The sequence below is a fragment of the Hippopotamus amphibius genome, chromosome 4 (genome assembly GCF_030028045.1).
Source record: "Hippopotamus amphibius kiboko isolate mHipAmp2 chromosome 4, mHipAmp2.hap2, whole genome shotgun sequence".
Classification (NCBI taxonomy): Eukaryota; Metazoa; Chordata; class Mammalia; order Artiodactyla; family Hippopotamidae; genus Hippopotamus; species Hippopotamus amphibius.
The window spans coordinates 177144057-177156306 of NC_080189.1; the positions used below are offsets into that span (position 1 = coordinate 177144057).

Here is a 12250-nt window from a genome sequence, read left to right on the forward strand (position 1 = left end):
CCACCTTGATGAGTTCCTCTTACGAGCGGCCAGGAAAAGCCCCAGTGGGGTAGGTGTCCCGTCTCTCCTGGAAGGTGTCCTGTGGGACCCAGCTGAAGTGGAATTGGGGAGGGCTGCCTGTTCTTGAGGCCTCGGCGGGTGTGTGGTGTCATGAGAACATTCTCAGGTACCACCGCCCACGAGCTTGGGTCTCATCCAGCTGTGGTGCAAGGACCCTGGAGCACATACACACCGCTGGCCTATCTATAAGCTTAGCCAAAGTGCCCGTGCCGAGGGTGGGGGGAGCTGCTGGGGATGTCAGGCCATCAGAGATAGGACCTTGGGGGCCACTCTGTCCTCTCCAACCTTCTCTACAGAGAGGGGAGACTCAGAGAGGGACAGCGACTCATGGGCAGTTGCACAGGAAGTGACAGCAGCGCCGAGACCAGGACCTGGGTCTCACTTTTCCAACCTGTCAAAATCCTACCTGCAGCACCAAGGAAGAGGGGGTGGCAGGGCTTGAAAAGGGCTGGGAAGAATAAATAAAACATTGGCCAATTGCCTCCTCCCTACGATGTAACCGATCGAGGAAATAAGGGCTCCAGCGATGGGGCCCCTTTTTTGCTTTTAGCTGCTTCTAGGGTCGAGCAGAGACGGAAACAGCACAGAGCTGTTTTCCAAGGACACGCCTAGCCCAGCACCCTGGTACCAGGCAAACAGAGCCCCTCCTGCAGCTCAGATTATTTTTCAGTTTTAGCACCTGACGCTTAATAAATAAAGGCAACAAAGCAAAACAAAACTTGTGGGTGTGGGCGTTGTGGATGTGCTCGGAGAGACCCATGGTGATGGTGGTGGGCGAAAGTGAGACAGAATGGACGGCTGGCTCAACAGCCTCAGCTCTGTGCCTCTGGGGTTCCAGGCCCATCTCCCCAATCTCCCTCTTGCTGGATCCCCAGGTTCAGAGCCCCATGGGGCTACTCCAGCACACAGGGCGCATTCTGGGGGAACTGAGAGGTTAATCACAAGCTCAGCCTGGCTGGCAGTTCCTTGAGGATGGAATCTGTGACCACCAAGCCCAGCTCGGCAGGAGACGCTAGATCTCAGGGGGACACACCTGGGAGGGGTGTTCTGGAAGTCCCTCCAGAGTACCCCTCTTCCTGGGGGCTTTGAAACCTCCAACCCCCAACCCCCAACCCCAGTTGGGAGGAGAATGAACTTGGATGGTCTGGGGGCCACGCGGCGGAGGGGGGGGCACTTACGCCAGCTGGGAGGACTTGCTGCGGTTGTATTTCTGCATAACCTCCTGGAACAGGCCCTTGGGGGCTGAGGTCGGGGCGCTCTCAGGAGACACAGCAGACCTGGAGGGTGCAGGGCAGGAGTGAAAGAGGGAAAAATACTCTGCATATGAGAAGCGGGTCATGGCCGGAGGCAGGAACGAGGATGGAGGGAGAGTGAGGGGGAGAGACTGACAGACAGACACAGGGCTCTGAACCAAAGCAGATGGCCGGGTCCTCCCTGTGCGCTGGACACAGCTGCTGTGTCTCCAGATTATTTTTGGCCCTTGGAGGAAGCCCTGGGAGATTTAAATGACCATATAAGACAACAATGAGGTTAACCTCACCCCACCCCCGAGGTCCCCCTTCCCAGCCAACCACGCGGGAGACAGATATGAAGCAAGGTGACATTCTTCCCCCAGGAGGATGTGAGAGGTAGTCAGCAGCAGGATGAAAGCGGCTCAGTCTCAGGGTGGGCCAGGCCGGGTCCCCACAGGGATGGACAAGAGATTCACGGGGGTGGAGGGAACAGGAGAGAACAGCTGGGGCAGCAAGCCAGGTCTGTGCCCCCACCCCCACTTCACTGGTTCCTCGTTAGAAGGTCCTGCCGTCCCTGGGTCGGGAACAAGTAGTACAAAGGGTAGAGCAAAAGGATGCACCAGGAAGGTCAGAGGCAGGGCTTGGAGTCAGAATGATGCGGGTTCAAATCCGGGCTCTGGTGCTTCCTGGCTGTGTGACCTTGAACAAATGCATCTTCTCTGGGATTTAGTCTGGTGAGCCCTGAATGCCTGAATGGTGTAAGGTGCTTATCAGAGGGCCAGGCGCACAGGGCTCAATATGTGTCCACATTCATTGCACCAGTATTTCCTCTCTCTGAGCTTAGTTTTCCCACCCCATCGGGTGGTTGTGAGGACAGGAGGGGTGAAAGGAGGGGTGGTGGCCACTGCACAGATCTGGATTGGTTGGGGCTGGAGTGGGAGCCAGACATGCTGGCCCCTCTTCCAGCAGGTTGGGGGCCCGGCCTGGTCTCCTGCGCCCCTCTAGGGGGTGCCCTGCGGATCGGGGAGGATGTTGCTACAGGTGACCAGCACCCCGTGGGCCATGGAGGTGCTGGGACTGTGACCCTGAGGCCCTGCAGGTTTTGTGGACACCCTCAGCCAGGCCAGGGCATGGGGAAAGGGAGAGGAGTGGAGAGAGACGGGCAGGACGCCAGCCCCCTTCATCAGACGTACTGCGGTCATCACCCTCCACTGTCCTTCTCCCCCACCTGCTCCTGAGCACCCACGAGTCCAGACGTGATGCCATGAACGCTAGAGCGGGTGCCAATGCCGCTGCCTTTTCTAGATGCAGAGACTGAGGCTCTGAGAGGCGGAAAGCTGCCCCAGGGCCACACGAAGCTGCAGAGCCGACGCTTGTCTGTCTGCGGAGCTCCCATACGTGCTCTCTCCTCCAGAGGCTTGGTCTCTCCCACCCCATCATCCCGTCTCTGGCTCTCAGGCCACCATGCTGACAGGCCCTGCAACTGGGAACCACCCCCCACCCCTCTTTGTGCCTCAGTTTCCTCCTGTGCAAAATGAAGAGGCGAGACCAGACTGGGGGTTTCCTCGTTTCTGTGGTAGCTGTGGAGGCTTCACTGCAGTGAACTCACCTGGACACTCAGGATTTCATACAGATCTCAGACCACATCCTGGGGAGGGGGTTGCAGAGCCTGGCCCTGCCAGGGCCCCTCTTCCCCAGGCCTGAGAGCTGCTGGTTCAGTGTCATTCTCTGCACGTGCTCCTGGCCCTGAAAAGGGGAGGATGCTGGGCAGGATGGAAGCAGCCTGAGGCCGGGCCACCTGGGCAGTCACCCCCCCGCCCCCAGTGGGGGCGGTTGACAAAGCCCTGGGCTTCTGTCTCTACGTGGTCCTGGGGACCCAGTCACTTTCATCACTGATCCACGTGCGGCCTCCCATCGCTTTTTGTTGTTAGAATATTTTTAGCCAGGTAAAACGCATTGATAAAAACCCACCCACCACCCTCAAATTAAGATGTATGTCTGATGGTATAATAATAACCATAGCAACGGAATGGTGAGGGCGGTGGGGATGCCAGTGAGGTGGTGATGATGACATTCCCTCACGATGGTGCAGGGCATCGCCCTCTTTCCATCCTCTCTGCCACTTGGATGGAGGCAACAGGTGTATTGCTCCCATGTGCAGAGGAGGAAACAGACAGACCAGGTTCCATTCAGCAAGAATTTCCCAGCTCCTACTGGTCCCACACCCCGCTCTATGGCCTGGGGATGCAGGTCATGGCTTTGATCCTCAAGATGTTCAGAGGCTGACGGGGCGGGTGGGTGAGGACACACACAAAGCCGCAGGGCAGGGGCTGGGAGAGAAATAGGAGGGCTCGCTCTGGGGGCTCGGAAATCAGGTGCGTTAACTGGGCTTTAGGGGCAGGCAGCGTGACTGCTCAGAGCTGGAAGGGGAGCCAGGCCCCTGACTGGGTTCCGTGCTCTTTCTGATCGAGGCTGCAGGCCCCACTTCCCCTCAGGTCCGGAGCAGGGAAATTCCCAGCAGAGAAAACCACCAGGGCTGAGTCATCAGAGGTGAGAGGAACCTGGCAGGATGTGGGCGCAGGTCATGCCCTGGAAGGGGCCCAGGTAGGGCCCTACATCCTCTGTGCAGATGGGCAGCTCGGGGTCAGGAGTATGTCCCATCACCAGCTCCCAATGGCTCTGTCCTGGAGTCCAGCTGGTCCCAGCTTCAGACACGGGTCAGGCTTGGTGAGAGTGGGGAGCAGGGCTGTGATGACAAGGCCCCCTAACTTCTCAGTGAGCCCTATCTTACTGAGAAGTCCAGGCCAGCCCCAAGAAGGGTGTTACATTGGCCTGGACCTGGCTGAACACAGGTGGCAAGCAGGTGTCTTAATAGCAGAGGGAACTGACAAATACAAGAGTCTTCCCATGCCTGCCAGCAAGAGCATCCTATACCTGTCTCCCATCTGGTCCTCACACGAACCCCACGTTGAGCACAGGTGTCTTGAGTACAAGGGCCTGGCACCGTAGGTGCTTGATGAATTTAAATGAATGACACAAAACAAGCAAACAAAAGCCTTTGAAGGGGTAGTATCCCATATGGTAAACTTGGTGTTGTGTGGTTGTATGCCAAGACCTCAAATTTGTGCAGAACCAGCCCCCTGCCCTCTCGGCTGGAGAAAGGAAGAGCTTACACGGGATTGCGACCTCCCTGCCTATTCTCCCATGAGAGTTCTCTTTCCCCCTCACCCACTGGCCAATCCATCCTTTCTGGGCTGGCCAGAGAGGACTCACATGTAGAGAACATGAATTCCAAGCTGCAGAATTCCAACTTCTGCCTTCCCATCCATGGCTAAGATTCATTGAGAGCTTGATATGTACCAAGTCTTATGATAGTCACATGGGACAAATCATCCCATTTCATCCTCTAGTCCATTTTGTGAAGGAGATGTAACTGGCTTCCTTTTGCAGATGAGGAAACTGATCTCAATTTCTCAAATTGGCTCAAAGAAGTTTGCCTCCCCTAGCCTGCTTGGCAAACTCCTATTCATCCTGCAAAGCCCACTTCCTTGACTAAGAAGTAAATCAACCCTTTCTGTGTCCCTCTGACACTGAAGCAAGCCTCTTTGCTGCATCCGTCCTGTTGGATCATTATGTACCTTTGGGCCTTTGCCCTCATTAGGCTGCAAGCTTAGGGAGAACAGGGACCAGGCCTGATTCACATCCAGGTGAGGGGAAGGCACCTGGCACATCGTCAGTGTACAGTAAGTGTACGTGGCTTATTTGAATTGTTTGCAGCTGTGCGCACATCAGCCCAGGCAAGTTCCTGCTTCATGCTTTCTTCTTTTATCTACTTAGAAATGTAACCTTAAATAAAATGCAGAAGTTTAAAGACTAGAAGACCCAGCTTCCTAGACCCACTCTGACTGGTCTATTTTGGTAACCCCGGGCTGCCTGTTTCATGAGTGCATGAAACGTGCTTCTCCATTGGATAGGAAGTTGGTCTGCCTTTCAGGGATCCCTCAGTGGGCCAAGGCTTGGCAAATGATCCCCATATATGTTCAAACGTCACCTCTTACCTTGTGGTGGGAGAGGAGCAAATTGGAAAATGACTGTAAAAGGAAATATTATATTTTCTCTGGGATGCTGAGCTGGCTTTCATGTCTAGGACCCCAAAGACCAGGTTGATCTCTATGTTCACACTTGCCATTTTGGTCAAAAACTGCTAACAATGAATTGTATTTCTAGAGAATTTTATTGAATTCAGAACGCACTGATTTGCCTAAAAACATTCACTGGGCATCTACAATGATCCAGGCTCTTTGCCAGGTACTGAGGATACAAAAGTGAATGATATCTGTTCCCTGTCTCCAAGGAGGTCACACGGTGTCATTGGGGACACTCTCAGGAGGCCAGGTAATGCCCTCCTAGGGTGACACGAAAGCTTGTCCACGACACAGAGGCAGTCATGAGATGGACACTCAGAGTCCTCAGGGAGGAAGTGGGGGGAAGTCGTTTGGACTGCAGGATGTAGGGGAGGCTTCAACACCTACCTCATCTGATTAGCTTTTCTTAAGAATACTGCGGGGTGGGCCTGCGCAAGTTTTTGTGATTGCCATTTTAGGGATAAAGCTGCTTGGGCTCAGAGAAGTCAAGCAACTTGCCTAAGGTCACACAGCCAGTAGGTGACAGAGGAAGGAGCTGAACCTCCAAACCCACTTCTCTTTCCACTCTAGTCTGCTGCCCCCTCACCCATTCATCTGCTCACAAAGAGCTACAAAGCATTGCCACGGGTCAGGCCCCGGGCGCTAGACATGAGGCCTCACAGGAAGGAAGACGGCTGAGGCCCCTGCCTTCAAGGAGATCACAGGTTAATGGCAGCCATAAACGCATAGAAGCTGTAAGTGGTAGTCAGGGCAGTGAAAGAAATGGCCAGGAAAGGAAGAGGGCAACTTGCTTGACTTGGGAGGCTGGTCAAAGAGGAGGAGGAGCTGGCCACGTGGAGCCTCTGGGGACATGTGTGATGTCCGCCTTCTAAACCTACTCTGGGTCTACTTAGATGGGCACTGTGATATTCGGGGATAAAAGTAAACAAGGACTCTGTGGGCCGGGCATGTGGGGGAGGAGGAGGAGAATTTCATTAAAAATCACATGAAAGGGATTTGCTTCCCCAGCAGGGCCCAACCCAGCCTCCTTTCAGAGATGAAAGGGCAGAACAGAACCTAGGAGGTTTCAGGTCACAAAAAGAGTGAGGAGATGCAGGTCGAATTCTCCTGCCCTGCATGACTGTGCTTAGATCTTAGGTGAGGGTCACATGGCCGTGAATAAGTCCTTTACCTGCTACGTGAGAGCTTTTTACTCAGGATATATGTTTACGCCCCACAGTGGGCCTCTACTTCCTTACCACTAGAGGAAGGAGGAGGTCAGGGCCCAGTTCTAATGTTTTCAAGTGTCTCCAGGACTCCTGGGTGGGGCTACCACACCGGGGAGAAGGCTGCACAGGCCCTAGGACGTGCCACTTGTGCTGCAGGCCAGGTTGGAGGGAGCTGGCTCTTCTCTCTATCTGATCCCTCTGAGAAAGAGGAACCTGTGGTCTGACTCAGGCTGAACCGGCCATAACAGGAACCAGGGCCTCTAGAGTACCGGCCACCATGAGTCCTTGGCTGTGGGCTTCTGTTTTTCAGATTGGGCCCCAGGATGGGATGTCCTTGTGGGCAGCTCAGTAACCTGGAGCCTTCAAATTCCTTCCAGCTGTCCAAGGAGGTTGCCTGCCTTCCCCTTTAGGGAAGGGGCTCCTGAGTGATGGTCCTCCCAGGCCTTTGCCCAGCCCGCCTGACAGAAGTGGTCCAGCCTCAGAAGGGCCAAAATCACCCTGGTAGATTTCATCAGGGGACAGGGACAAGAAGTACCGTCACCCATCTTCATCTCTGTCGACTGGCTCTAGACATTGGAAAAGGTCTGTTTTTACTATTATTGTTTGAGGTTGAGAGAGGTTAAGTGGCTTGCCCAAGGTCACACAGGGAGTCAGCTGGCTGCTGCTGGAGATGATGAGATTTGAGACCCATGCCCCAAGGTAACACCGCACAATTGTTATAGCAATTCCAACCTTTATGCCACCCACCCTGAAATACACACTTGATTTAGACTCCGTGGTGAGCAAGAGCATTTTTTTAAATTTCTCTATTTCTTTTCTAAAAACATTTTATGATCCAACGCCTAATGACCTCCCTGGCTCCCATCTTCTACATAGAAGTTGTCCTCTAGATCTGTGCTGTCCAGCAAGGTAGCCACTGACCACATATGACTAGCGATCCCTTGAGATGTGGCTAATCTGAATTGAGATGGGCTGTGAGTGCAAAATTCGCACTGGATTTTAGAGACTTGATAAGAAAAAGGGAATGTAAGCATCTCATTCGTAAGTTTCATATTGATGTCATGTGGAAAAATGATAATATTTTAGATATAAATTAATTTTACCTATTTCTTTTTACTCTTTAATGTGGCTCTTAGGATATTCAAAACTGCATCTGTGGAATTGCAGTTGTGGCCCGTGTCCTATTTCTATTGGTGTGACATGGTGCTGCTGTAGATGGTCCTGCTAATGGGATGATGAGGTTGTCCTGAGGTGGGGGAGCTGGAACAGGGGGCAGGATGTCTTTGCACGGCAGATGCCGTTGCTTCCCAGACATGTTTTTCCAGGAGACGGCATAGATAGGGTTGGAAGCCCTAGCCAGATTCAGAACCTCAGTTCTGTTGCCTCTAAACATAAAGCCAGTGGTACAAGGCTAAGCCATGGGCTCTGGAACCAGATAGCTCCAATCTCTGCAACACCGTCTGCTAGCTGTGTGACATTGGACTAGTTACTCAGCCCTGAGCTTCAGTTTCCTCATCTGTAAAATGGGAATATAGCATACAGCCTCCTAGAAGTTCCTCTTAAATGAGGCAAAGTGTATACAGCACCCAAGGTGGTACTTGGCACCTTCAGAGCTCAGTAAGTTTGATAACCAATGTAAGTCCTTCCAGTGTGAAAATGCATCTTAGAGACCAGGATAATTTCGTCTTGGATTAACAGCGCTCGGGATCTGCACCTGATAGACACCCCAGCTGGCTTCCCCTCGCTCACCTGGTCCATGGGTAGAAATGGGCAGGTTCGCGGTTGACACGTGTGGACACAGCGGCCTCAGCGGTTGAGCCCCGCGTCTTGTCAGCCAGGCTCTGCTCAATGGCCATCTGGACCAGCTCGTCCTCGCTCATGCTGCTATACAGGTTGTACTCCTCTTGCCCAATAGCACGCTGTTGGCCCCGAGCACTGATCTCCGTGGCCATCCTCTTCCACCTCTCACCCTCAGCCTCCAGAAGACTCTCAGTGGGGAGGGGCAAGCATCAACTCAGAAAGCTCTGTGAGGAGACCAAAGCCATCCTGGTCACTGAGAGTGTTGCAAGGTAGCTATATTTACACAGGGGGAAGGCCGTGCTTTCTTGTGGCAATCACAGAGTCATTTTTCATCTGTTCGTTTTGTCATTTGGTCCACCCAACTACCCATGCGTCTACACAACCATCCATCCACTCATGTACTCATCAATCCACCAGCCAACTCTCCATCCCACCAACCACACATCTGTCCAATTATTCACCCTCCCACACATCCAGCGGTCCACCCACCCACTCGTTTATCCATTCACCCTCCAATCTGTTCATTTAGCCATCCATTGGTCCAACCATCTAACCATCCATCCATCCATCCATCCATCCATCCATCCCTGCTCTTATCCATCCACTCATCTGTCTGTCCAATCATCCACACATCTCTCCATTATGCAACCTCTGATGTATCCGCCTGTCTCCCACCCATCCATTTATCCATCCATCCACCTATACATCTGTGTACACTCATCCACCATTTATTTCTCCATTCCAACAGCCTATCTATGCATATATGCATGCATCATTAACTGAGAGATTATTTACTGAGCACCTGTTCTATGTCAGGCACTCTTCTAAGCACTGATGATACAACAACGATCCCAACAGACAGAATCCCTGCCCTCATGGAGCTTACACAGCTGTGCTCACATTCCTTCCCTCCAATCATCCAATGACTCCCTGTCCCCACATTTCTCTGCCCTGTGCTAGAGTTGAGATTATTAGAGATGACTCACACGATCTAGTTAAAACTAAATTTTAAAATCATTTGCCATGTAATTCCAGGGACGGTCTTCTTTAAAAAAAAAATGCCTTAAGGAGAAATGGACTCTGGTTGAGTCAGCTGCTTTTAAGGAAATGAAGTAAAATCAGCTAAGCCTGATTTTCGTTTTGACTGGTGACATACAGTGTGACAGTAGGTCAGTGATTCTGAGCCCTGATTGAAGATCAGGGTCACATGAGGTCTTTTAAAAAAGTAGCCAAAGTACCAGTGCTGTAATTTGACTTGCTCAGCAAATATTCACTCTCCCCTTCCCCCGGAGGCAGAATGTTCCCCCTTCCTTCCCCATTGAGACCAGGCTTGTCCATACAGCTTGCTCTGCCCAATGAATGCTAGTGGACATGATAAAGCAGCCACTTGACATGCGCACATGCCATGGCACTTGCTTTCCTGCCATCGCCAGACTCCCCCCTGGAGCCACTGCCCCTTATCTTGGCCCCAGAGTGAATTCACCTGAGGCAGCCTTAGCCCAAGCTGCACAGAGGAGCTCTGTCCAGTGGGGCTGCAGCCTGAAGCTGAGGAGCCCAGCCTGGCCTGGCCTGGCCTAGACTCCCCATCGACCTGCAGACCCAGAGCATGAGAGTAAATGCTTGTTGGCGGTGCTGTGTTATGTAGCATTCTTGTGGCTCTAGTTATCCCACGTCCAAAAGACTAGTCCAGGCACGTCACAAAGAGAACATCTAAAGAGCCATCCACCAAACATAAGGGTGCTTAACGTCCTACAAGGTTGGGAAGACTTCAGATTAAGACCCCAATGCTGTATGTACCGCTGTACGCTCACCAGAATGGCTCCAATGAAAAAGATGGGAAATGGCAAGTGTTGGAGAGGAAGGGGAGCAACCGGAATGCTCCCCACTCCTGGCAGGAGTGTCCAAATGGGATGGCGTTTGCTACTACTGGACAGATGCCTGTCCTGTGACCCCCAAATTCCACTCCAGGCTCTATGCCCGAGAATCGTGTACATATATTCACCAAAAGACAAGCTCAAGAATATTCATAGCAGCGCTATTCAAAACAAACTCCAGGGGAAACTCCCCAAATGTCCATCAGCATTTGAATGGATCACTACACTGTGGTATATTCATGTGGTGGGTGGGATGTACCACTGAAATCGTCAAACTGCCACTACACACTGTAGCATGAATGAATCTCACAAAGCGGCAAAAGATGTCAGATAATGAAGATGCACATGCAATTCAATCTGCATAAAGTTCAAGAACATGCAAAACTAACTTATGGTGATAAAAGTCAGGAGAGTGGTTACCATTGGGGATTACTAAGTGGAGGGAACCTGACGGGGGCCAGTCACGCTGTATGTCTTGCTCTAGGTAGTTATGTGGCTGTTGGTTCCCTTTGTAAGAATCCCTGGATTCTGTACATTATACCACAGTAACATATCTACTTTATTTTATTATTTTTTTTAGAATTTTGTTATTTTTTGGCTGCATTGGGTCTTTGTTGCTGTATGCAGGCTTTCTCTAAGTTGCGGCGAGCAGGGACTACTCTGTTGCGGTGCGTGGGCTTCTCAGTTGCAGTGGCTTCTCTTGTTGTGGCTCACAGGCTTGAGGAGCGGGCTTCAGTAGTTGTGGGCACAGGCTTAGTTGCTCCGCAGCATGTGGGATTTTCCCAGACCAGGGCTTGAACCTGTGTCCCCTGCATTGGCAGGCAGATTCTTAACCACTGCACCACCAGGGAAGCCCCCAGTCAAAATCATCTTAACTCAGAGGTACTGTCTGGGACACTGCTAGCTTTCTATACCCCTTTCACAAGCATCATATTTAGAATACAGTAAGTTCTCAATAAATACTAGTTGCTTGCTCAATCTTTTTGAGTGTCTTCAAGGATATAAAGAATAAAAAAAAAAATCATCTTAAAGCCTAGTTCTTAGGCCTGGCCGAGAGCCTTGAAAACACGCCAGGCTCTAGTCCCACCCCAGATGAGCTCAAGCCTCCAGGGCTGGCGGCCAAGCGCTACAATGTTCAAGGCTTCCTTGACAATTGTGGTGTGAACCACATCTCTGCATCAACTGTCAGGTATCTCCTCTGTGCTCCACTCTAGGGGAGGAGAAAGGTACATTCTGACCTCAAAATCATTTTGTGCCTTATGTTGGGGTACTGTTGTTATTATTATTATTATTATTATTATTTTGCAGCAGCAACATCATTTTTGTTTATTGTGTAAAGAACCCAAGACTGGGAATCAAGAGATGGGTTCACATCCCAGCTCATCCAGGAGCATCTCCCTTTTTCTCTTGGGCCCTTGGTTTTTCCATCTGTTCAATGGTGGGATGGACTAGAACATGCCCTCCATCCCTGTGCTGTGTGATCTCAGTCACATCCCTGTCCCTCTCTGGGCCTCAGTTTTCCCATTGCAAAAGGAGGGTTTTGGCTAGGTTTCCAAGGGCTCTTTCAATTCTAAAACTTCTACAACTCATTGAGATGTTTGGTTAGTTCTGTGCTAGTGAACCCCAAACTCTGTCCCTGGGGGTCCCCTATGGCCACGAGGGAACAGGGAACCAAGCAGGAGTAGAAGGATCTTGGATCTGAGTGTCAGGAACTCTAGGTCTAGTTTCAATTCTGCAACTCACTAGCTGTGTGACCTTGGTCAAGTTACTTCCTCTTCTGTGCTTTAGTTCCTTTATCAGTAAAAATGGAAATGAGATAACCCACTTCACCATATTGTAGGAGCCATGCATGTGATGGGCAAGTGTGGGCAGCTTGGGCGGGAACGCCTCCAGCCCCTCACCCCAAGGCAGGGTTGGGCCTGCAGCCTGGT

At 51.7% G+C, this 12250-nt stretch overlaps 1 protein-coding gene across 1 annotated transcript in view; it reads right to left on the reverse strand.

The window, feature by feature from the left end:
- ASB2 (ankyrin repeat and SOCS box containing 2) overlaps positions 1 to 12250 on the reverse strand; it is a 42281-nt gene that overhangs the window by 21327 nt on the left and 8704 nt on the right. Inside the window, exons 2-3 of the mRNA XM_057733478.1 lie at positions 8395 to 8669; positions 1239 to 1337 (exon numbers count right to left, since the gene is read on the reverse strand). Coding sequence (XP_057589461.1) covers positions 1239 to 1337; positions 8395 to 8597 — 302 coding nt within the window. The 5' untranslated portion in view covers positions 8598 to 8669. The remainder of the gene's footprint in view (positions 1 to 1238; positions 1338 to 8394; positions 8670 to 12250) is intronic.